Here is a 26,081-nt window from a genome sequence, read left to right on the forward strand (position 1 = left end):
TGAGTTGCATTCAAAGAACACCATACCTACTGTGAAGCATGGGGGTGGAAACATCATGCTCTGGGGCTGTTTCTCTGCAAAGGGACCAGGACGACTGATTCGTGTAAAGGAAAGAATGAATGGGGCCATGTATCGTGATATTTTGAGTGAAAACCACCTTCCATCAGCAACGTGGCTGGGTCTTTCAGCATGACAATGATCCCAAACACACCACCCGGGCAACGAAGGAATGGCTTCGTAAGAAGCATTTCAAGGTTCTAAAGTGGCCTAATCAGTATCCAGATCTCAACCCATAGAAAATCTTAGGAGGGAGTTGAAAATCCGTGTTGCACAGCGACAGCCCCAAAACATCACTGCTCTAGAGGAGATCTGCATGGAGGAATGGGCCAAACAGCAACAGTGTGTAAAAACCTTTTGGAGACTTACAGAAAACGTTTGATCTCTGTCATTGCCAAGGAAGGGTATATAACAAAGTATTGAGATGAACTTTTGTTATTGACAAAATACTTATTTTCCACCATAATTAGCAAATAAAATCTGTAAAAATCTGACGATGTGATTTTCTGGATTTTTTTCTCATTTGGCCGCTCATAGTTAAGTGTACCTATGATGAAAATTACAGGCCTCTCTCATCTTTTAAGTGGGAGAACTTGCACAATTGGTGGCTGACTAAATACTTTTTTTGCCCCGCTGGAGAACCCAATGAAGGTACACGATTTTCCAAGCTGATTGAACACATAGAGGCAATCTCAACAGGCAATAGAAAAGCCAGGAGTTGGAGTTGGAGACCTGGAGAGGTAGAGGTATGTGCTGGAAAGAAAGGGAATAAAAGTCTGTAGGAGTAAGACATGTGTGTAAATGAGAGGGAGGGCATTGGAGTGGTGTGATTGCAGAGAGAAGATTGACAGGAGTGATTTCTGATAGAAGAGTATCTGCAAGGATGAAAGGGAAAGTTTATAGGACTGTGGTGAGACCTGCAATATTGTATGGTTTAGAGACATTGGCATTGACTAAAAGACAAGGTGGAGCTGGAGGTGGCAGAGTTAAAGATGTTGAGGTTTTCGTTAGGAGTGATAAGGATGGACAGATTTAGAAACAAGTTTATTAGAGGTACAGCGCATGTAGGACGATTTGGGGACAAAGTGAGAGAGGCCCGATTGAGATGGTTTGGACATGTGCAGAGGAGGGACATGGGGTATATTGGTAGGAGGATGCTGAGGATGGAGCCACCAGGAAGGAGGAAAGAGGAAGGCCAAGGAGGGGGTTTATGGATGTGGTGAGGAAAGACATGCAGGTAGTTTGTTTGAAAGAGGCAGATTTAGAGGACAGATTAGTATGGAGACGGATGATCCGCTGTGGTAACCCCTAATGGGAGCAGCTGAAAGAAGAAAGCTCAAATGACCTGCTATAGACCTCTGACCTCAACCATACTGAACCTCTTTACGATGACTTGTAATTCTGAATGCACACCAGGACTCCTCACCTTATACCAGTACGTGACATTACTAACACCCTTGTGGCTAAAGTTTCCACAAGCACACTCTAAAATCTAGTGGAACATGTTCCCCAGAAAAGAAGAGGTTATTATAAAAAGCAAATGGGAACTAAATGTGGAATGGAATGTTTAAAAAATCACATTACATACCTTATGGTCAGGTTTCCACAAACGTTTGTCCATATAGTGTATGTTTGAAGATGCTCTTTTGTGGGGAAGGAATATAATGTAAAAGTTAATCAAGGCACACTTACATTTTAACCACATTAATGTAAGCCCTATTTAAAACGTGTGAGGCTAGTAAATTTTCTCCTTAGTAAGCTGGAAACTTTGTATTAATTTAGGATAGTAGACATCTATTATACACAGTTATTTAAAAAGAATGAACCGATTTCATTTCGCAATATAACAACTAAACGTTTCCGGAAGAACGATGCGAGTACATCGCCCCTGTGGCAGCCATTCAAAACTTAGATAACTTCTCTTTCAAATAGTCACTGACTCATTCCATGATGATTGAAAACTGAAGCAATGCGACATGGTATCAGTTCATTCTTTTTGAATAACCCTGTATAATTCAAGCTAATGTGTGTCTAATTTACAGTTCGTTTTGTTTAGGATTGTTGCATGAATAAGGCATTTTTGCTAAAAAAAAAAAAGAGAAAAGAGTTTACAATCTTAACTGGAAGTGTGCCTTGAATTATCTTTTTTGTTATAGTATATTCATAACACCATGGGAAATGTTCTCTGTATGTTGCATTTGTGCTTTATTTTGTGGTCTACTTGAGGGAAGGGAAGGTCAATTCTATGGATTTCTTTCTTTTGTTAGCTACATACATGAGGCAAAATTAGGTCTTGGCCATGATGCAAGAGTTGGGAGTTGTCTCCCCTCACACACACACACACGCACACACACACACACACACACACACACACACACACACACACACACACACACACACACACACACACACACACACACACACTTCTGGTTTGTCACTTTAGTTCAGTTTTTTGCTCTTTCATTTATTCATGGCCAGAAACTTTCACTTGAGTGAAAGTACAAAAGTATTTATACAGATATTTGACTTTGAAATGTAGAGAAGTTGAAGCAAAAGTGTCCCTAAATGAAAAATCTTCAGTAAAAAAGCTACTTAAGTACAGTACTGAATTTCATTTACTTTGTTACTATCTACCACTGCTTGTGACATACCTGTTGTGGACATTCGGTGCCACTCAGACAAGGATAGGTCCTCTTTCGAGTCTGGTTCCTTTCAAGGTTTTATACATTTATCATCTCAGAGAGTTTTTTTTTCCTTCCTAGTGTCACCACTCGATTGCTCATGAGGAATACATTTACAGGGATATCATATATATATATATATTATAAACAATGCATCAATAAAAAGCTGCTAATTAGTTACATTTTTGGTGCTGTAATGAACCGATAGATGGCGACAAAATCACGCCATGATTTGCAATATTGTTACACCGTTACTATGGACAACGTGTGTATCCCAGGTTTGCCTTTTGTACTACCGAGAGACCGAGAGAGACGCGATCGTTATTTGAGACAACTACGTACTTTCAGCGGAAACATTAGTCCGACTAATGGCGACGTTTATGAAAAAGGTGACTTTTTTAAGTACCTCCCCATCAAAATATTCAGACTATGAGCGTTCGGAGACTCAGAGGTCATTGAAAAGGGGGCAGAACTTCAGCACCAGCATTGTAGAGTTATAACAAACATTTATTATATGTAATTTACTTCGTAATGGTTTTTTTTTTAACTATTTCAGAGAATTCGTGATAAATTCTTGATGTAAGTCCATTTTTGCGGTCGATCTTATATGAGGGCGGTAGTTTGCAATAATATTTATGAGGGATCACATTCCAAAGGGAAAACACCTCATTGAGAGTGTGTGTGTGTGTGTGTGTGTGTGTGTGAGAGAGAGAGAGAGAGAGAGAGAGAGAGAGAGAGATTGAGATTATACTCTAATATATCTCAAGATTCTGCAACGAGTAGAAAACACAAAAAAATGCAATTAATCAAATTATTTTAATTCATTTATTTAATCTTAGTCTTAATTTCAATAAAATATTTGTGTCCTCTATTTGCATATTTAAAGTATGATATTTCTTTATTCACTAACCTCGATCAATAGCTTATAACTGTAATATGTCTACATATTTCGTATACACTCCTTGTGTTCCTGTGCAGATGACATTTTTTTTTTTAATCTATAGACAGTGACAGGAAGAAGGCTTGTGATTGGACACTAAGGCAGAGTGTTCGCTGGGGCCGGAAAAGAAATCTGCTTTCTCATTGGATGCTTACCAACTACAAATCAAGTTCCTGGATTGTGCATGAGAGAGGTAGAGAGGGAGGTAGAGAGGGCTGCGGAAAGGGTTCAGTGGGTATGTCCTCCTGAGAAAGTAGTGCGGTAGTTGCTCTGTTAAGTGCTTGGCAGGTTGTGGTAACACATTATAGTAGAAGAGTGCCATGGCTTCACTCAGCCCTTTCGGAAGGTCCACCACAGACATTCGAAATGTGATGCAAAGACTGCAAGGTAAGTGATGCTGCCTCACTGTTCTTTATCACCTGCAAGCATCAGTGAGAGGTTTGGATAAACGTGTGGTTCCTTGATAGAGTTTGCATACATAGATTATGACACACACACACACACACACACACACACACACACACACACACACACACACACACACACAAATCTATCTGTGTCTGTTTGTGTGTGTCTGTATTACAGCCAAAACAGATTCTTCCATCTGGTCCTACATCATTTCCTAATGCACTGACCATAAGCCACTTCATGCTTTACTTAATTAAAAAGCTGAATTTTTATTTAGGTTATTTGGTGTGTAGGGATGTGAATGTCAGTAAAAGCTTGCTGGGTTGTCGAAGCCAAATATTGATCAAAGAAAAACACTCCAAATGCTAGTCTATGGTGACATAATCAGCATGATGTCTAGACTGACTGGTGCTCCTTGGCAGTGCTGCATTGCTGTATGGCACGCCAGGTTTTGCACAGTTCTTCACTTCCCTGTTCTTCATGTGACCATAATATATATAAAATGGCAGGTGGTTGGGAGTGCGGCTGGTTTTGTTTAAGCGCTGTTTCACTGCTGCTAGATCATTAAGAAATATGATTAAGCTGGATATTGGTTGTGATGATAAAGCTATAAATAGAACTTATAGTTTAAAAACAATAAAATGCAATAAAATATGTATGTTTTTCATGCTTTTTGCAAAGATTCTTTCACTCCCATTCTATTTTTGAGAACTTCTGCTTTGCGGAACTGGAAGTTTATCTGACACTTTGGTTACCAAGGAGAGCCAAGCTATGATCAAATGCATGCAAGGCTTCTTTTCAAGACTAACTTTTACATCCTTGTGACAAAAGTCTGAGCTGAGAGAAAGATGTATTCACAGTGTTAAAACAAAGGATTAGTAAAAATGCATTGTATGTAATTGATTCCCTCACTGCTTCTCACATGTATTGGTATAAGAGGCTATTGTATAGGCCAGGCTATTGTCATTCTGACTGCAGTGGTGAGTAGTGCTTCCAGATGGATTTACCATACAGGTATGGAGAGAGAAAAAAAACGAAGCAGTTATTAATCTCGAGGGACATCATAGTGTTGCTGATCTTTCAAGTGCTGCTGATGTTGACTCACACATTTTTTCAATCACCATCTATTTTTACAGCAATAAAATACCACTTTTGCAGCTTCTAGCTTATGCCTTGCTCATACTCAGCCCATACCTCATCTTTTAGACCAGTATACCAGTAAAAATACAAGTATACAGTACAAACAGATTACAAAAAACGAATTTCTTTTCATAATAATTTCACTGATTCATTCCCAGCCAGGCCTTGTAATGAATGAACAGCATGTATGAAGACAGATAGAACTTGATACTACTCTTGTCCTTGATCAGGGAACAAATCAATATTTTTTGAATTCCCGTCTCATTGGTCCCCATAGTGTTACATCACCCTGCTGAGGGGCTCCTTGAATCTACGGTTTAGTATTTATAGCTGTTTGTTTAGCCATTGTTTTCCTGCTTACAGGCTTGCATTTCACCTGTGTCACACACGCTAGTGATCCACTTATCAATAGGTAATAACATTGATATGCTAGGAGTAGAATGGAAATATAGATACCTCAAGGGATCTTTATTCCAGCTTACCATGATACACAGCGAGACCTTTTTTCGGAGCACAGTGTTTCCATGGCTAAGTAAATGCATGGTTTACTGTGTTTTTTTCCTTGGGTGACAGTTTAATTATTATACTGCTTTGTAGAAGAATACCATCAGGAGGTTTGTAAGTAATGACCGAGCAAAGATAGGTTGTGCCAGGACATTATTTTGCTTTTTATACATAATTTAAGTAGTTCAGAGCTTATAACCAGCATCCATTTTCAGAGACACTTCTTCTCTTTAATGTATTCTTTGTGCAGAGATCTTACTGCCTAGTATATTCCATTTTGTTCTTTCTTTCTTCATTTTTTTTAATTAAAAGTTATTCTAATTAGTTTATTAGTTAAATAGGATTTTAGGATCAATATGTTACAGCCTGTGCAATGCATTGATTTAGTATGTAGTTGTGACCGCTATGAAAATGCACATATATCGAAATGCTCTTAACAAAATCTACAGCTGCACATAGAGTACAGGCATAAGGAAGTGATACATATTTGCAGATTTGTGATAGTTTCAGCTGAGCTGTCAAAGGTTTTTAAGGTGTGAACAGTTTCACTAGTGATGTAGCCTATTCAGTCATCATATAATTTACGTATATACCGTATCTAACATTTGAAGCATATATTCTCTGGAATAGGAAAATGAATGTGTGTCTAATAAACATTGAATCGGTTGCCATGGTAGGAAGTTAAGAAACAAGAGGGTGTTTACTGCAACAGTTGTTAGTTTCATCATGAAAGGTTGAAGCGTGGTTTCCTCCAGTGGTAAGTGACACGCACCAGTAAAGAGCATGCGGTTAAATAGCGTGCCATGCATTTCCCACTACAACGTATCTGCCTTTTTTTTTTATCATTCTTCTTCATTGGTATTCCAGAAGATCAAATCATGCTTCTGAATTCTTTGTACTTGTGTGCAAAACGTGGTTGATAATTTTGTGTTTGTGTTGAGTCTGTTGAAGTCTGTTGTCACACACAGAGAGAAAACACTCGTATGCTGCTCTGGTCAGAACAGCATCCTCTAACTGTCAGGAGCAGCTGCCAGAGACTCTACTTGCTCTTCTGGCAGAACGGAGTCCAGGGTTTTGAGTCCCTCTCAACCAGCCACTGGAACATTTGGATTTGGATACATTTCAATAATACATGAGAATGCTTATAAAAATCCATGTAGAAAATGTTTGTTGTACAAACACTATTACAATTTAAACTATAATATCGGTCCTATAGATAATTCTGTATTTTATTGGTGACTATTATGTGACATTGCAATGTCTGCAACAGGGTTCATAAGAATCACAGGGATGTGCAGAGGCTAAATGCACCAGTGAAGGGTTGGCTTTTCCAGTGGTCCCTGATGGACAAATAAACCAAATCCCTTAATCCTTAATGTGAACATCTTTACTCAGGAAACTACATCTACATCTGACCCACTGCCAAGGGTGCTGTCTGTCTCTAATTTATGTTAAGTGCCAAATGGACCTGATTATTTGGTGAGCATAATATAATTTTGAGCCTGCATCATTTAGAGCATCTTCTGTAACTCAAGAGCACTTACTGTTGCTTTGCCTATTAGGGGATGCATAATTAAAGCAAAACTTACAATTTGCAGTCCTCATTTTAGTTTTTCATATCTTTCTATAAATTAGGAACTTTTTTAAAGTCAGACACCAATATATGCTTTTACACGAATTTTAAATATTGCATATCTATTTTTAGTGCAATTGAAAATGTGTACAGATTACCTCCAGAGTTTACATTAGTGTATAGATCTCCAGAGTTGAGGGATTAGTCAGTAGGGTTGGTACTATATCTATCACAATCCAGTTATCTGTAAAAGTGAGAAATATTAATGTAACAAGTTGGTATTCATTTATTATGACATCTAGCTAAGCACAAATCAACTCTATAGAGTTAGAATTGTTGTTTTTCTGCATGTAGTGAAATTACAAAAGCAGATTGATTTAGAATTACTTAAACTATGCAAGTAGTTTAAGTGGTTGAGGGGATTTGTAGCTCAGACGAAAGTACTACTAATATTTATAACCTGAAGGTTGACTATTGGTATCCATAAGGCATATTTTAATACGACATATCTATACCCAGACCAGAGGACACAATATTTTAAATAGCATAGACATGATAGACACAGGACTGTTCATTGGTTTCAGAGTAAAAGGCCAGTTGCCGTGACAATAAGACAGCAGGTGGCAGATGTGTAGCAATGTTTGCTAACATAAATGATTCAGTACCTAAATTTTGTATGGACCTTCATGTTTCTTTTTGCTTAATTTTGGTTCCCTTGTGTCAACAAAGCAATTATTATACACTTTTCTGTGCAATATTAGTTCTTATAATAGTTTTCCCTCTGAAATGTTAAACAATAGATTGTGTGGGATGATGTACTCTTATGTATGTATATACAATTTTGTTTGAAATTACAATTTTCAAATACAAGCTTCAATTACAATTGAAGCTTATTCTTGGGAAAGAAAGTCTCTGTTCGAAAAGTTTTTCTTACATCACAGTTTTGGATTACTTGTTTTGGTGGCATATCAGTTGGAAAGCTGTACAGCATTTGAGCTAGCCCTGCCCCCTGAATAAACACGAGCACCAGCCACCCTATGAGCGCATTGCTCCCTGCATGCTGATTGGATAAGCAGTGCCTTAGATGATGAGGTGCAGGGGATGGTGCTGGAGGCTGAGCAGAGCAGCGGGGGTTGGTTGGGCACATCCACAGTAGCATGGCTCCTTTGCACCACTGACAACACAAAACCTCCAGCCTCATAAAAGCAGCCCTCCATTAAGAGCCTCTCCCCAGCCGAGAGTCGGTGGGAGCAAAAGGGGGACATAACAGGAAAAGACGAGGAGAGAGTGAGAGTGAGAGAGAAAGAGAGAGGGGGGGGGTCAGCTTTTCCTCCCAGGAAAGCAGTGCAGCCAGCTCTGTTTTGCTTCCTAAAGGAAAAAAAGGATTGCTGATCTTTTCCTCGCTCCTCAAATTTCCTCTTTGGATGGCATCTTCAGAAGCACACACTCAGTGAGTGACACTGAGGAAGAACAGCGAGTCTGCAGCCCAGCAGAATGGCTCAGTTCAGGGATGTAGCTGTGAAAAAGACCACATCTTTAAACCTGGTGACTGGATTCTTTCAATATCTGCGTGGTAAGTGGTTGTCTCATCTCTCCCGAGATGTACGTGAGCGAGACCAACAGCACAGATTTATATGTAGTGTGTGCTGTGCTGTATGTAGGTGAAGCAGATGCATGAGCGAGATTTGCAGTGACACAGCAGTGGGCCTCACTAGACATTGCTGGTCAGCTGCGATCCTCCTCCAGAGAGAGGTAATTACTGATCAGTGTCCTGGCTCTTTGCTGCTGCTCACGTGCCCGAGTTAGCACAGGTGTCCATTGCACGTGTGCATTAATGTTAGCTGCATACAAGTGCGCATGTTTGATGTAAACATGGCCACACTGCCTCGAATCTGCACTGGCATAAATATTTGTTATGGGAAATCATGGTGCTACATGGAAATGGCTTCCATGCATTGGCTGACTGCATGCAAGAAGAGGTTGTAGTCTCTTGTGAATGCATTTCGTGTGAGATGTTTGAGCCCTTCTTGCCTAATTGTGAATGATGTGGGTGAGCTGAACTACCTATCATGAACTGGTATGGTAAATGCAATTCAATATTTCATTTGTTTTGTGTATGCTGTTGTTTTTCATCTATAACAGCTTTATGTATGGGAATGACTTACAATGTTGAGCAATGCCAGAATTACATTGTTATAATGTGATAATTACAGCTTACATAGTTAAGCCTCCTGTAGTTATGATAATGTATTACTATTTGTATTGGCTGGGTAAGTTCCTAATTATTAGTATTTGTTCATGCTGTTATTTGTGATTTAAAAGAATGTATTTTCCACAGTAGTGACCTGTTGAATAACACATTCCCCTACACAAGTGCATAGTGAAGTTGTGACATTTAATTCTTTATTAATAAGATATACATAGAGACAGACATAACAATTTCTTTTTCAGTGTATACTGCAAAAAATATCTAAAGAAGGCTTAGCTTGCTGGAGATGATAAACACTATTGAGCTTTTAATGTTTCACTGACGATCTGGCAAAAATAGATACATGTAATGTTTGTGACATGGTTCATGTCTTTACCATTTTTTCTTCTTTTTCAGATGAACAGGAGTTGGTACAGAAAAGAACTTTCACAAAGTGGATTAATTCACATCTGGCCAAGGTAACATTGCTTTCAGACATGATTGCATGCATGTTTTTAAGTCACAGACTGAGTCACTTAATTAAATCATTACCAGGTTTTAGCTGATATGAGTGACATTTTCTGTTCTGTGCAGTGCATTAGCATAGATTCTTTTATTGTATGCTACTATTATGTGTGAATAAAAAGATCTCTTTTATTGACCAGCACTTTCATCCATGCATACAGAATAGCTCATGTGCTTAGCTTTATGTCCTGTGGTCTTGATAGAAGTCAAGCAAGTGTGTAATCAATAGAAGCAGCACTAACGATTAAAGGTCATTAAAGGTCGTATGCAGCTGAGTAGACAATAGATCACGTTTGCTGGCCACTGGTTGAATGTAGTGCTGTAGTTATAGTGAAAAAAAAAGTGTGGTTATTTGTGTTTCATGTGCACCGCATGAATGGTTCATTGTATTGGCCTCCCACTATTTTGGCCTGCGTGTTGGCCTAAGCTTGTGCTAGTTGTCTGATTATTTCCTAGATTGTAGTTGGGGTTGAAAAGAAGTATTACAGCAAATCGTTATCCAGAAGCTAATATTACAGATGTTTTCAGTAATACGGAAAGGGCTTATGTTTTGGTTTGGTGACATGATAAAATGTTACATCTATATTTACACAGGTTCTCTGTATTTGGACTCTGTGTTTGTGCAGGTGCATTTGTTAAATTACCAATATGCACTCCATGCCTCAGAGGTTTCTGTATAGCCTTTTTTTGTCAAAGTTTCCAATCGTTTTTAGATATCTACCTTAAAATAATAAAAATAAGGATTTATCCAAGCTAGCAGAGCAATTTTTTTTTCTTTTTTTTTCAAGATGCAATAAGATGTTTTAGAAAAGGAGAAAAAAGCATTTAAGATTTATATAATATACAATATTTAAAAGAGTAAAAAATTCAACTAAAGATCTTAAAGCTGTTAAATTGCTGAATTGTGAATACTTTCAGACTGGTTGTCCTGATCAGGAAGTGAAAATAATGCTAGTTGTGATAATCATGTGATCAATGCAGATTTATGAGTTTTATTTAGTATGGCTACCAACTTACAGATCCTGCACCAAGCACACTTTCAAATATGTTTTAGAATGCACAAGTTGTAAAGGAAGGGCTGAATAGGGTTTGGTGCTTTGCAAATAATGAGCCTTATTAGCATTTGGTGTTCCCACTGTCTAATGGAATGTGTGTGTGTGTGTGTGTGTGTGTGTGTGTGTGTGTGTGTGTGTGTTAGTTAGGCTTTGGAAATGTAAGTGTGCAGATGGTGCACAAGAAGGTTTGGAACAATTCTCAGCAGGAGAAGGTCTGCTCCTAGGGCCTTTGGCATTTTGGATATTGCTTTTGTATGATACCTGAAAAGATAATATTAGGATTTTATGTGATTTTACACTAAATAACTAGCTTTCCCATGTATCACTGGAGTGGGTAAAGACATTTATGTTTATAGCATCTCTCTCTTAGTGTACTTAACTCATTGTTTATGATTAGTTGCTTTGGTGATAAGGCACTTTCCTGCCACAGGAGAGAATAAGCTAGCAGACATGGTGGATTTAAGTATTCCAGTCAGACCCAGATTGTATTCAGAGGCTCCTTTGTTTCACAGAATTTGCTACGGAAACTTAGTTACGGAAATCTAGACCTGTTTATGATGTCCAGCTGAAGAATGCACTGCAATTGTGTCTTTTGGGCTAAACATAAACTGCTTGCTACATGAACACTGATCAAGATACACTGAGAAATATTCTTCTATTGCTCCAGATTCTATATACCCACTTATACCATTTGTTTTTTTTTGTTCACTTTTTTTCTGATTCTCCTTTGTATTTTATCTAAAAGGAACTGTCGTCTACATGCTTTTTTGAATTCACCATGGAAAATACTCACTGAGCTCTGAATCAGCATTTACACTCTTATTGTTTTCATTTCCTTTAACATTTTGTGCCCTAAAAGTTAACCTCAGTTAACCTATTTAAATATCGAATAGTCAATAAAAGAGCATGTCATGTTGTATATAATCAATTTTAAAGCTCATTGTGTCTGTCACAAAAGATATTTTGGTAGTATATTATTTTAAAGTTTGAGTCATCAGATTGCAAGGAATATATTCGTCATAATGTATTTCTGAATAAAATAAATATAAAAAAATAGGTGGACTTATCTATTATCTATGACAGAAGATTTGGAATTGTGCCATGTGGTAGCCTCCGGTCTCCTGATTTGGCTAGGTCAGTCTGTCACAGCATGAACAACATGGTGCTTCTAATTATTGTTGAGAAAGGGAAGGCTCTTTGCATGTCCCTGTTTGTAATATGTAATACATTTGGAAAGCCAGGTTGGTGAAATATGTCACTTTAACAGTAAGCTTATCTCTTTGGCAGTTTGGGAAAAGCTGTGGTTTTTTGGCACATTTCATGAAAATACCAAATGCTTTTTTGATGGTTTAATTAAGAGATCATGCCAGGAAAGGAGCCAGTTTAACATAAGTGATTACTGTTGTCTGTTTTTATACCTCGCTAGCTAATGGTAGTTTCCATCAGATAAAAGACATCAAAATATGTAATTCTCCACTGTTGCAGTCAGTTGGTTAGTTTGCTTTTTAGCTTTACAACCGAATTTAAAAAAGGTTAAGACAGGACAAAGTTTACCACTGTAGAGCATCCCCTCTTCTTTTAACAACATATATCCGTATACATCTGGATACCAAGGAAACCAGTTGGGAGTTTTAGGAGAGGAATATTGTCCCTTTCGTGTATGTTTTTTTTTTATTTCGTGAGGCACTTAATGTTTTTAAATTTTTTAAGGTCTGGAAAGGTCTGAACTTTACTCGTGGTTGTGATACATGTAAAAGAGAAACATACTTCAGTTTAGGAAGTCTATAGTTTTTAAAACTGGGTTGCAGTGTTTTTCCAGGCTGACACATATTGTATTTATCTATATATTTTTTGTGCTCTTTCCTGTAGCGTAAACCTCCTTTAGAAATTAATGACCTTTTTGAGGACATCAAGGATGGGGTGAAACTGCTGGCTCTGTTGGAGGTGCTATCTGGGCAGAGATTAGTAAGTTACCTATGATATATTTTTGTTTATGAACAGATTTGTAATTTAACGTATCTTGAGTGCTGTTTCTGTTAGTTGGAAAGAGTGATTAATCACATTTAATTCAACTGCCATTTTGGTTTTGTCCTGTCCTTTCACTCACAGCCATGTGAACAGGGTCGGCAGTTGAAAAGAATCCACTGGGTGTCCAATATTGGCACTGCTCTAAAGTTTCTGGAAGGCAGAAAGGTAAGCAGACTTTTTGCATCCCTACGATTAAGTACACTTTACCTAACACAGGACTAACTTGTGTCTATGTCCAGCAATTCTACATTAACAACAAGAAAGGATATATTACATCTAGGGCTGCAACTAACTCTTGTTTTGATAATTGATTAATCTGATGATTATAAAACCCTTTTTCAGGGTATTTATGTATAAAACTGTACTTAAAAAATATCATATTGAGTTTAACTATCCTTAATTTTGTCATTTTAAAGCTTATAGTGGCTGCTTGTTAAGGAGTGCATGGATTTCTCCTTGAACAAATTCACTCATGCTGGATTGATTCCGTTAAAACAAAACACAAAAATAAAACAGCATTTGAATATGCAATTTGTGTAAATCAAAATTTGTATTGTATTTCACAGATTGTAAGTTTACAACCATGCTTAAAAATGTTTTGACAATTTCTGGTAAAAAAAAAAACATTTTGTTTAGTTGTGAAGATATAAGCATCTAGAATATGTAACTAATTACATTTTATTATAATAATTGAACGATAAATGTCAATTAAATATACAAACATTGAAGACAAGCATTTGAACGTAGTAAAGTCGCAGTAAATCACATTTGAAAACAGATGAATTAATGTTGTAGTAGACAAATGCTATAAAAAGAGAATGGTACGGAGAAATGCAGCAAGCTAACAGGCTTAATTTAAAAACAGGAAAAAAATATGCATTGGTGTACAAATGAATAAGCATTCGCTGAAAACTACAACAGTGACTAAAAATGTCATCGCTTGCTGCTGTTGTTATTTGCTGCTTTTAGATTTCGCACCGACCTACTATGTTGTATGGTTTAGAGACGTTGACTAAAAGACAGGAAGCGGATCTGGAGGTAGCACAGCTGAAGATGTTAAGGTTTTCGTTGGGAGTGACGAGGATGTAAAGGATTAGAAATGAGTTTTTTGAGGGACAGTGCTTGTAGGACGTTTTGGAGACAAGGTGAGGGAGGCGAGATTGAGATGGTTTGGACATGTGCAGAGAAGGGACATGGGGTATATCGGTAGGAGAATGCTGAGGATGGAGCCACCAGGAAGAAGTAAAAGATTAAGACCAAGGAGGAGGTTTATGGATGTGGTGAGGAAAGACATGCAGGTAGTTGGTTTAAAAGAGGCAGATGTAGAGGACAGGGGGGTATAAAGACGGATGATCCGCTGTGGTGACCCCTAATGGCAGCAGCTGAAAGAAAAAGAAGAAGTAGAAGAAGAAGTTTGTTCGCATCGTTTTAATTGAATCATCACTATGTTGCGAGTCACGACAGAGCAGATCGATTAGCAAAATACAGAAGTTAGCAAATATACAGTTTACACAATAGCACTTCATTAAACTATACAATTTTCACATGTGGCTCTGTTTTGCAGAATTTGCAAGTAAAATTTTTCCTTGTTGCGTTTAATATAAAATGCTCCCATGCCTTGGATGACATGGGACGCACACTTTTTTTCCTGCTGCCAGTTGACCCTGTACTCTCTGTGATTTTCAAGCGGTGTTATCTTACCATCACGCTAACCCGTAACACCAACGAAGCAACTAATCGATAACTGCATTCCTCGACAAATTATTTCATTATCGAATATTATTGATTTTATTGGTTTCTTTGTTGCAGCCTTAATTAAATCTACACCTGTCCCAAACATTTTAATTTGTGTTTTAATTGTGCTGGAGCATGAAATAATCATAGAATAGACATGGAGAACACAGGTATAACTGTTTCTTAGTCAGTGTCTAGAGTGTCCAATGTGTTACTGCACTCTCTCTCTTGTCATGCTTCCTCTCAGTCTGTGTACAGAGGATCTCCGGTTAGTACATTTTGGAGATGCAACTCACTTTTCTGGTCATGGCTGTCTGCTCCTGCTGAGCTGTTAATACAGAGAACTTTTCTTTCTTGTCAACATAATGAATCTAAACTGCACTTGTGTTGAATTGTTTTGCGACAATATGCAAAATAATTCTTTACATAAAACAGACTGCTGGTATAGTCTTATTAGTACAAGAGCTGTCTGAACTGGTATTTTAAAAAGAAAAGTCATTATTTATTTATTTATTTATTTATTTATTTATTTATTTATTTATTTATTTATTTATTTTTATTATTTTTTTACTTTATTTAAATAAATAATGAATGACCTTAGCCTTTGTTGCCTGGCTTGCTTTTGTTGCTCCAGTTGCAGATATTTGTGTTCTCTAAATTATATGATTATTTGCATTGGTAAGATGTTTGTCTGTATTTTTACAGATCAAGCTAGTAAATATAAATGCCACTGACATTGCTGATGGAAGACCATCTATAGTCTTGGGATTAATGTGGACTATTATCTTGTACTTTCAGGTAAATGTTTTTAAAACCCTAGTCTCTCTGTCCCTCTGTCCGTCTGTCTGTCTGTCTATCTATCTATCTATCTATCTATCTATCTATCTATCTATCTATCTATCTATCTATCTATCTATCTATCTATCTATCTATCTATCTATCTATCTATCTATCTATCTATCTATCTGTCTATCTATCTATCTATCTATCTATCTGTTAGGGCTGACAAAATTAACGCGTCAATATCGCGTTATGCAAATTCATTTTAACCTCACTCATTTTATTAACGTGCAATTAATGCAGAACGCATGTCTGTTTGACCATTTTTATTAAATATATGAAGAAATAAATATAAAAAAGGCGAAATTCAAACCTGGAATGCAACACATATTTATTCACAACATAATTTCTTTACTCAGATAAAAAAAAATAACAAACTCTACCCAAAAAAAATATTTTTAAGCTCTAAATCTTTTTTTTACTGATGCATCAAGTCTCAGATCAAGCACCAAAATCCATGATGCAACCATCCGACAATGAAAACATAACAAAAGTTCCATTTGGTATCTTCTTCTTTTCCTTTTCCTCTTCTTCTCCTTCTTCTTCTTCTTTTTCTTTCGGCTGCTCCCATTGCTCATGTTGATTTGAGATTTCATGTTGAAAAGTTTAAGGTACATTTATAACATAAAAATGTGCGATTAAATTGCGATTTATCATGAGTTAAATATTTGAATTGATTAACATTGATTAACCTAATATATATATATATATATATATATATATATATATATATATATATATATATATATATATATATATATATATATGCTAATGTAAAATATAGGTCACCTTTACACACTTACTGATGCTTTTTTTGCAGATTGAAGAGCTGACAAGTAACCTCCCAGCCCTTAAGGCCCTATCTAACAGCGCATCGTCTGTAGATAGCATGGCTAATTCCGAGACCACAAGCCCACACATGAAGAGAAATGTCATGACCAAGTTCCAGGGCAATGCTAAGAGAGCCATGCTCCGATGGGTGCAGTGCACAGCAACCAAGTATGCCATGCTTCTTTTACATTAAATAACTTTTAATCATTCACAAATACATGTCCAAGAAAAACATTTTATATATATTTTTTTTTAAGTCGTTTGGGGATTGAGGTGAAAGACTTTGGCCCTAGCTGGCGGAGTGGTGTGGCCTTCCACTCTGTGATATATGCTATTCGCCCAGACCTGGTGGACATGGAGCTTGTAAAGAGAAGAGGCAACCGTGAGAACCTGGAGGATGCCTTTACTTTGGCAGAGAATGAGCTGGGCATTCCACGCCTCCTAGATCCTGAAGGTGCTTTTCTCTTATTCTGACTGATTCTATAACAAAATATTCCAACATATCTACTGTACTGTACAGTATTTGTTAGGTAGGCTGCAGTATTTCAGTATTTTTTATACACACACACACACACACACACACACATTTTTTTTTTGCACTAGGAGGATGAACTGGACTAACATAATTACTGCATTTGTTAGCAGGCTAAATATAATGTAATTTAGTTTTGTTGTTTAACATCTGTGTTTTCTGCAGATGTGGATGTGGATAAGCCTGATGAGAAGTCTATAATGACCTATGTGGCTCAGTTCCTTAAGCATTACCCAGACCCCCACCAATCTGAGACAGATGGACAGCAAGAGGAGGTTTGCTTTAGAGCCTTGTACCAAATGTCACCTGCATGCATGTGTACTCACTAAAATTATGTAACCGCTTGCTGTTAATTAATCTTGTCCCTGGCGCTTGTTTACCATGCAGTCCAACCCACCACAGGAAAGATTCTAGCGTTACACCCACCCTTCATGCTTCATGCGCTCACTTTGTCATCTGTCTTGTGCATTTGTAGCTACTTCTTCGTTCCATTCCAACTTTTGCTCTCTCTATCCCAATGCTGCAGGTAAGTGCTGAGCTCACTTTTTGTTTGCATGCATTCTGATTTAGTGTATGCGGTGGCAACTTTCCCCCTCCATTCTCTCCTCTTTTTGTTTTGCTTTTTTTCCCTTCGTCTTTCTGCTAACATCTTAATGGTGTTGTGTTTGCATCTCTCTGTGTGCCCTGCTTTCCTGGACAGTATGATCCTCAAGACATTGAGCTAATGCTTGAGGTATGTGTCTGTTCTTAGTGGTTAGTATCTTTGTGAAACATGTCTAATGAAATGACAATTTGATAAGACTTTCCTATTTTTGGTCTTCGTCTGGGGACATTACTTGAAAATATTTTCACCTATTCTACGGAATGCTGTGGGTTTTTCCTTTGTTTGAACTTAGATATTTCGATACAGAGAGATTGTAAATAAGTAATGGAGGATAAGTACAGGTGTGTGTGTGTGTGTGTGTGTGTGTGTGTGTGTGTGTGTGTTCAGAGAGAGGAAAAAAAGATTCTGAGAGAGTGGAAGGCCTGGCTAGATCAGTTGGAGAGAGATATACTTCGTGCACAAGGAGCAGAGGGCAACCTCACCGAAAAATATCAGGTAACTCAGTTTATACTGCATGCCTATAGCTCACATAGGATTTATTCTCTCTTAAATATTGAAGATTAGAGCATACCTATTTATTTTTATTTTTTTATCAGGCCTTCAAGAACTTCCGGGTGCAGTATGAAATGAGGAAAAAGCAGATAGAGACTCTTTTTCAGCCTGTGCATAAGGATGGTAAACTGTCCGTGGACCAGGCAGTGGTGAAACAGGCGTGGGAGCATGTGTCTGCTCGGGTATACATCTTATCATATGTTCATTTACAGTTCATTTATTGAAAGACACACAGCCAAATTTTCTTGTTGCTCATTGCTGCACGAGTGTGCTTTCATTATTAAAAGCTGTAACGTATTCTGGAGAAGAGACCATTCTCTCATAATTTGTTAATAGTGAGGGAACAAATACAGAGAGAGATTTTTATGTGTACAGAGTGCTCCAGTACATTCGCTTTGCCTAAAAGCCAACAGAAGTCATGAGTGACACTTGCCTGAAATAAAGCTTTTTGAACAGTTTACTGTAATAAAAGCGTAGCATTCATTTAAATGCTAATGGTGCTCTGTTTCATAGCTTCTGGACTGGCATATCCATCTTGATAAGTCTTTGCCAGGTCCCCTAGGAGTGATAGGAGCCTGGTTGCATCGGGCAGAGTTTGCTCTTAGAGAAGATATTCCCATTCAGCAGGCCCATGAAGAGACGGCCAACATCATCCACAGGAAGCTGGAGCAGCATAAGGTATACTTTACTGGAAATATCATTTATTTGCCCCCACTGTTTTTTCTTTTGCGATGCGCAGTAGGGATTTTGCCGCCTCATAACTCCAGGGTCAATTGGATCAAGTCAATAAAAACAAAAGATATAGCACTAATAGACAGGTGGTTGATTTAAAAAAAAATAAAAATGGTAATCATTAGGTATTTATGATATGTTTAGCTTATTTCTTTGTTTTAGATACCTGGAATTACTTTGTACAAGAATAATATTTTGTTAATATTTTGGGTCTCTCAGGAATCAAGGGCCAATGTAGTACAATGTAATAACTGCTACTAAAACTGTCATTTTTGTTCTTCTAGGAGGTACTAATAAATTTGGAAGGTCACAGGCAGACATTTCAGCAGATTCACAAGGATAGAGCAGTGAACGGGGTACCTGTACCACATGAACAGCTCCAAGACCTGGCAGAAAGGTTAGATTTGCTTCTTTTTAGACTTTGATGAGTCTGCGAACACACACATTTACATTTTTAGGTTTGTACCTTTTATTAAAATACTTCACTCCACAGATTCAATTATGTGTCCACCTCATCTTATGTTCACCTAATTAAACTGGAATTCTGGGAAATGAAGTATCGTCTTATGGCATTCCTTATCCTGGCTGAGTCTAAGCTCAAGTCTTGGATCATCAAATATGGCCGACGGGACTCTGTGGAGCTGCTTCTACAGAACTACATTGTATGTCTACAGTTCTATACTGTCTAAAAAGGTCTGATGCAGACAAGACAAATCATGGATCCTTATTGAACCTTTTTTCTTTACAGGCATTTATTGAAGGTCACAAGTTCTTTGAGCAGTACGAGACAACTTTTCAGACCCTTAAACAAGCTGCAGACATCTACATAAAGTCTGATAGCTCAGGTAAAGTTAATCAATCATTTCAGTTTCTTTGTCTTTGATTCTTGTTATAACTATTTGAACACTTGTGTGATACAGCACAGTGTGTAAAAAAACAAATTTAGTAGAACTATGTTTCTTCAACTGCAATAACTTGTGTTTTTTACTATTAATAAACTTTTGTTCACTGGTGTTCAGATATTTGGAGGTCCATGTCCATAAACTTGTAGTCCTTATGTACTAGGGACTAATTTTCCATTTCACATTCTAGGCTATAGAATCTCCAGGAGAGGTATGTCTTGAAAAAGGCAGCTGCTACTAGATCCTTAGAAACTATAATCAGTGTACTCTTCCAACATTGACTGTGCATTAATATTTAATCTTTTAACCTAATCCTACTTATATAGTCTCAATCTATCTGACTTGTTCACACGCTAACAGCTACTGCCAACTCACAATGATTACTTGGAATTAGGCGGGTTGATTGTAACCATGACCAGCACAGTGTTTACTGATGTTGAAGATTATATCCTATGACATAGTTTGCATGACTTAATGAATCAAAATATTTCAAACAATACTTTCATTAGTATTTTATAAGTATTTTAATGTTTTTTGCCCCTTTAAGGGGCAGAATATTTTTTTAGCATGTGAATGCACTTATAAGATGCTGTATGATTTCAGCTGAGGAGTGTGAGGGTATGAACAAGTTCTTAAGCGAGACGATGGCACAGTGGAGAAACTTGTCAGTGGAAGTACGCAGTGTACGCAGCATGCTGGAAGAGGTTATCTCCAACTGGGAGAAATACAGCAGCAAGGTTGCTAGTCTGCAGGCCTGGCTGGAGGACGCTGAGCAGATGCTCAGCCACTCGGAAAATGACAAGCGTGTATGTATAAATGATTTTAAAATGAAACAATTTCCCTATGGGAACAATAAAAGTATTTTGATTCTGATTTCAGAGAAAAAGATATAATGTGTACATTTAATTTAATGTCAAATTAAAATGGCACATGGATTCTAAGTTGTTTGTTATCAGTAATGTCTTTTGCTGCTGTTATATTAAGCATGACACTTTACAGGGTTAATTTCCAACCTTTGCTGCGCTTAAGTTGCAAATTTTACCGAGTTCAATCCTTTATCCTATCCTTTGTAGGAATTTTTCCGGAATCTTCCACACTGGATACAGCAGCACATGGACATGAACGATGCCGGGAACTTCCTGATTGAGACTTGTGATGAGACGGTGTCTAGAGACCTGAAGCAGCAGTTGCTACTCCTCAATGGCAGATGGAGGGAGCTGTTTGTCAAAGTCAAACATGTATGTTTGCTATTTACCATGCTGGATCACTGCTCAGTACATGATTTACAATACAAGTACACGATCTAAATGCATACATACAAGAATACAAATTGCATTCCATGTCCTGCAGATGAGATTAAATACTAAATTTGCCTTTACTTGCAGTACGCAAGAGCAGATGAAGTGGACAAGCTGAAGAAAGACTATGAGGATGGTGTCTTAGCTTTAAAGATTTTTGTAGACACATCTAACGAGAGGATGAATAGTCCAGTCCAAGTGTCCTTTTTGAACATAAGAACATTTCTTCAAGACATTGAGGTAACAGTGACATTCAAGGAGGTATTAATAAAGAGTTTTTTTATACAACAAACATTTACATTTTAAATGTTTATTTCCACAGGATATCAAACATAAAGTGCCCTCAATGGAGGCAGTATATAAAACAGCCACACGCAATGCCCAGCAGCTGACCAAAGACACCTCGCAGGAAGAGATCACAGACATGTTGGGTGTCATGGAAACCATTAAAGAGGAGCTTAGCAAGGTGCTTCATGAACTTTTCAAGCCTGGTATTAACATTTATCTTGGGTGCTCTAATGCGGCGGTCCCCAACCTTTTTTGTGCCGCAGACCGGTTTAATGTCAGACAATATTTTCACGGACCGGCCTATACGGTGTGGTGGATAAATACAACAAAATAAAATGATACAACCGGCATGAAAAACTGGTATTTTGTAAATATAATAACAACCGTGAATCCTTTAGCTGTAATGTATTATGTGTTAGCGGCCGGAGCAGTCCCTTTTAAAAAGGTAGGTAAGACGTGTGACCGAGGCAAGCATCATATCATGCATCAAGAGTCATAGACAGAGAGAATCCGGTAATTTTTTTCAAAATAAAACATAATTCAAAATCAAATAATAAATAAAATGGAAAAAATTTAAGTTATGTATTCTTTCTGTGCGGCCTGGTACTAATTGACCTACGGACCAGTGCCGGTCCGCGGCCCGGGGGTCCGCTGCTTTATTTAACTAAGATTGATAGTTGTCCAAACTTGGCATTTTCTTGAAACTTTATCTCCAGTGACCCCTAATTCATCCTAATATAATATAAAAGTTTGATCAAAAAATGTAACATTTATATGAAATCTATATAAAAACTTGTGTTTGTATATTTAGGCACTGTTCAAATAAAAATTTACTAATTGTCAGGTATGTGGGTACAAACGCAAATGCGGGAATAAGAAGCTTTATTTATCATAGCAAATGAGACAAATATGTAATCCAAAGTCAGTGTCAAGGTGCAGGCAATGGTCAGGTGATCAACAATGGAAACTAGGTAAGGGAAGAGCAAGTAAAAAAAAAAAGAACCAAGACAAGAAACCAGAATAATTATAAGTGAACAATGCTTGTTAAGGGCATTCACATAACAAACTAAAGATTTATATTTCAGTATAGTTTATAATATAATTCTAATAAATATCTGAGTCCAGGTGTTTACACTCAGTGGCCAGGTAAGAATTAGAGTGTTCATAATGGCTGTAATTTGTAGTCCCTGGTGGTCATGTTTGTAGTGAGTGCTGTATTCTGGTAGCTCTATTTATTTATTTATTTATTTATTTATTTATTTATTTATTTATTTATTTATTTATTAGAGTTTAATTAATTTCTTATTAAAACTTATTTTGATGCCAGTTCTGTTGCTGACATGACCCTCATGCTGTTATCAAGTGTTTTGTGCATAATTTACACCGCCCACTTGTGATCCAGTCAACCGAGACAAATGTTAATATAAAGTGTGAACTGGACCTCTGTGTCTATTCTGTTCTTTTACGTTATATGTTTGTTGTTTTTTTACTTTCTCACTTATATTTTGATGACCCTTCTGGAATTTAGATAAGGGAGAAGGTAGTGCCTTTGCAGAGGGATTCACAGGCCTTGCTGCCTCCTTTAGAAGAAATGGAGAAACACATCACCGGCTTCTATCAGTCTCTGGAGAAAGCCAGTCGCATCAGTAGTGCACGTGACTCTGAGACCACAGGAGACTTTCAGCAGAAGTGCCAGGTGATTATGGTCATGGATAATAATGGATAAGTGACACACATATATGGTGTACATATCATGCCCAAAAGTAAAAGTAAATTCTGATTTGAAATATGATTTGGGACTGATTTTCTGTTTCTTATTCTTTTTGTGTTTTACTACAGGAACTTGTGACATACCAGCAAAGTTGTAAAAAGTGTCTTACAGTGATAGATAAGAACCATCAGATTATCATGAAAGCACTAGAAGGCAGTAAAACCTTGAGGCACCTGGATACATCTCTGCTGCAAAAGAGAGTAGTAGAGCTTCAGACCTCCTCACAGGTGAACATTGCTTCATTTTACATAAAGGATTTGGGTGGCATGGCCATATGGTTTAGATAGTAATATCCTTTAGATAGAAATAATAAAGCCAGTGCCACCGGCACCACTATGAATAGATAGTCAAATGGCCTTGTGCGTAATGAGTAGACCATTAATCAAATTAATAAAGTACAACAGATTGATGATAGTTTTCCTTAAAGACAAAAATAATTAATAGGTGCAAATATTAAGCTATTAAAAATGAATAATTATTTATTCATAATAAATATATCTTTTTTAATTCAACATACAGTATTTATGACTTTGCTTGGGTATTCAATTTCAATGCTGAGTTTTATGGTTTGTATACATTTGACTATAGGCTATGGTAGAAGAGACCACTGAGTGGAAGAAGCATGTGGAAGCCAACAGCAGTTTGATGAAGCGATTTGAAGAGTCTCGTCTTGAACTGGAGAAGGTTCTTAAAATAGCCAGAGGTTGCATGACAGAGAGAGGAAACCCAGAGGACCTGCTTAAAAAGCACACAGTAAGAGGAAAACCTCTACTAAATTTGTTACTGAGGGGCTTAAAGTAGGCCAAGGGTAATATTTGCACCTCATTCAGTCACAAGTTGTAAATGTAATGAATGTATTTACTTTTCTGCAGGAGTTCTTTGCACATCTTGATGAGCGAGTCCTTAATTCATTTTTGAAGGCCTGTGATGAACTTACTGATATTCTGCCTGAGCTAGAACAGCAGAATCTACAGGAAACTGTCAGAAAACTGCACAAACAGTGGAAGGTCAGCAGTTTTGCACAAACCTCCAAAAATCACATTGACGTTTAAAAGAAATTACGTATCTATTAAACAATTGTTACAAATTGAGTCCTTTTTGTGTAATTAAATGTTAATATTGTCAGTGGCAGTGGAAACACATTGTCAGAGGTCATTAACATAAAGTTCAGAAGTTTTAGGAAGATGTATATAATCCAATTTCTGTCTTCAGGATGTACAGACGGAGATCCCGTACCACCTCTTGCATCTAAAAGTGGAGGTGGAACGCAATCGTCTGATGGCCTCTCTGCAGGAGTGTGAAGCTGAACTGGCCCGAGAGAATCGCAGCCTGCCAAGCATTGGCAGTGAGAGACTAGTAAAAGAGCACAGAGTAAGTTGCACTTTGTTGAACTTTGTTACTGTGTTACTTCATGCAGTATTTGTGTAGAGTAGGTCATTTTGATGCCAGGTTTCTGTGCATAGGCTTTTTTCAGGGATAAGGGCCCTCAGATGCTGTGTGAAAAGCGGTTGCAACATATGGAGGATCTCTGTTTGAAGCTTACAGACAGTGAACAGGCACGCCAAACAATGGAAAAAGCTAGAACTGCATATGCCGATGTTAAAGATGAGATAAAGAGCACACATCAGAAACTCATGCAGCACCCTGACAAATGGAAAGAGTTTAACACCAGGTGAGGATGATCTCTTGATTTCGATATTGTATCAAATTAGCTGTAAAGAGCCATATTGGTCTTAGAAAATCTGCTTTCAGTTTTAATTAGATTAGATTAGATTAGATTAGATTAGATTAGATTCAAGTTTCTTGTCATTGCACAAGTTATTGTACAAAGCAATGAAATAGAGTTAGGATCTAACCAGAAGTGCATTGGTAGCAGCGCAAAATATTTACATGTGTACAGGTTGGTAAGGCTATGCTATATGATAGATATAAATAAATAATGACAGATGAATGAATAATATGAAAAAATAATAATATAAATAAACAGCACACGGGAATGTGGGAATGAGTACAATGGTCATGGATAGTGCAAGTCAAGGAGATATTTTATACAGTTTCCATGTAAATAACTAAATGCAAATATGGAGTATACAGTACATGTGCCTTGTATTTTATGTTCTCTGAACATTGCACAACCTATTATGGACTTAAATTTAAAATGTTCTGTTCTGTTTTAGATTTTCTGAACTGTCTGCCTGGCTATCTTCAAAGGAAAGTCAGCTCAGGCTTTTGAGAAATCGTGCTAGTGACCCCAGTAAAATTAGTGAGGTGAAATCCACTATAGAGGTAAGACAGAAAAATAACAAGATATGAGAATGTGGTTATAATGGTATAATGGTGTAATATAGCATATGGGCATTACCTTGCAGAGTCTAAGGAATGATGCAGAACTACAGGAAGGAAATGTGAGCTGGCTGAAATCTCGTCTGGCATTACTGATTGAAATCAGCACGGTGAATGATGCCCAGAGACAGGCAGCTGCCCTCACCAAATTATCAACTGACTTTAAGAATCTTCTTAGTTCTCTCTCTGAGGTAAGACCCATTAGGAGAGCTGAACTACTAGGGCTGTTATTCCATTACAATTATTAAAGATTATTCTTAATTCTTTTGGGTTCTGTGGTTCAGTAAAAAACTTTGTGTGTTCAGTCAGAGAAGATGGCATCGGCAGTTGGAGATTGTATGCAGTTTCAGGAGGAAGTAAGAAACACTCTGGATGAACTAACACGAGGTCAGCAGGAACTGCAGGCAGAGGTGACAAAGATCCTTAACTCAGAGTCTGCAAAAGAAGCACAGCAGCTTTTGCTCATTCACCAGGTAACACAACATTATATTGCATCTTATAGGATGAGTTTTAGTAATTAATGTTAATGGTTCACTAAAATTTAAGAGCATTTGT

The 26,081-nt window shown here is 37.4% G+C and overlaps 1 protein-coding gene across 8 annotated transcripts in view; it reads left to right on the forward strand.

The window, feature by feature from the left end:
- The first annotated feature begins 3,865 nt into the window (after nucleotides 1-3,865).
- Nucleotides 3,866-26,081, forward strand: part of syne1b (spectrin repeat containing, nuclear envelope 1b) — a 76,602-nt gene continuing 54,386 nt past the window's right edge. For 3 of the 8 annotated variants that reach the window (XM_083543862.1, XM_083543865.1, XM_083543866.1), the window contains exons 1-27: nucleotides 8,413-8,876; nucleotides 9,909-9,970; nucleotides 12,941-13,036; nucleotides 13,181-13,264; nucleotides 15,539-15,631; nucleotides 16,494-16,672; nucleotides 16,762-16,958; nucleotides 17,202-17,311; nucleotides 18,028-18,135; nucleotides 18,237-18,374; nucleotides 18,706-18,870; nucleotides 19,209-19,321; nucleotides 19,418-19,586; nucleotides 19,673-19,769; nucleotides 20,430-20,632; nucleotides 20,900-21,064; nucleotides 21,212-21,364; nucleotides 21,447-21,590; nucleotides 22,941-23,108; nucleotides 23,252-23,410; nucleotides 23,772-23,936; nucleotides 24,056-24,190; nucleotides 24,396-24,554; nucleotides 24,647-24,855; nucleotides 25,361-25,469; nucleotides 25,553-25,717; nucleotides 25,832-25,999. In XM_083543862.1, the coding sequence (XP_083399988.1) occupies nucleotides 8,798-8,876; nucleotides 9,909-9,970; nucleotides 12,941-13,036; nucleotides 13,181-13,264; nucleotides 15,539-15,631; nucleotides 16,494-16,672; nucleotides 16,762-16,958; nucleotides 17,202-17,311; nucleotides 18,028-18,135; nucleotides 18,237-18,374; nucleotides 18,706-18,870; nucleotides 19,209-19,321; nucleotides 19,418-19,586; nucleotides 19,673-19,769; nucleotides 20,430-20,632; nucleotides 20,900-21,064; nucleotides 21,212-21,364; nucleotides 21,447-21,590; nucleotides 22,941-23,108; nucleotides 23,252-23,410; nucleotides 23,772-23,936; nucleotides 24,056-24,190; nucleotides 24,396-24,554; nucleotides 24,647-24,855; nucleotides 25,361-25,469; nucleotides 25,553-25,717; nucleotides 25,832-25,999 (3,792 nt within the window). In that variant the 5' untranslated portion in view covers nucleotides 8,413-8,797. Of the gene's footprint in view, nucleotides 4,066-8,412; nucleotides 8,877-9,908; nucleotides 9,971-12,940; nucleotides 13,037-13,180; nucleotides 13,265-15,538; nucleotides 15,632-16,493; nucleotides 16,673-16,761; nucleotides 16,959-17,201; nucleotides 17,312-17,736; nucleotides 17,770-18,027; nucleotides 18,136-18,236; nucleotides 18,375-18,705; nucleotides 18,871-19,208; nucleotides 19,322-19,417; nucleotides 19,587-19,672; nucleotides 19,770-20,016; nucleotides 20,038-20,429; nucleotides 20,633-20,899; nucleotides 21,065-21,211; nucleotides 21,365-21,446; nucleotides 21,591-22,940; nucleotides 23,109-23,251; nucleotides 23,411-23,771; nucleotides 23,937-24,055; nucleotides 24,191-24,395; nucleotides 24,555-24,646; nucleotides 24,856-25,360; nucleotides 25,470-25,552; nucleotides 25,718-25,831; nucleotides 26,000-26,081 lie in introns of those variants that run through there. The other 5 variants (XM_083543863.1, XM_083543864.1, XM_083543859.1 and 2 more) reach the window with 4 other exon arrangements.

Source organism: Silurus aristotelis (assembly GCF_946808225.1).
Source record: "Silurus aristotelis genome assembly, chromosome: 6".
NCBI lineage: Eukaryota > Metazoa > Chordata > Actinopteri > Siluriformes > Siluridae > Silurus > Silurus aristotelis.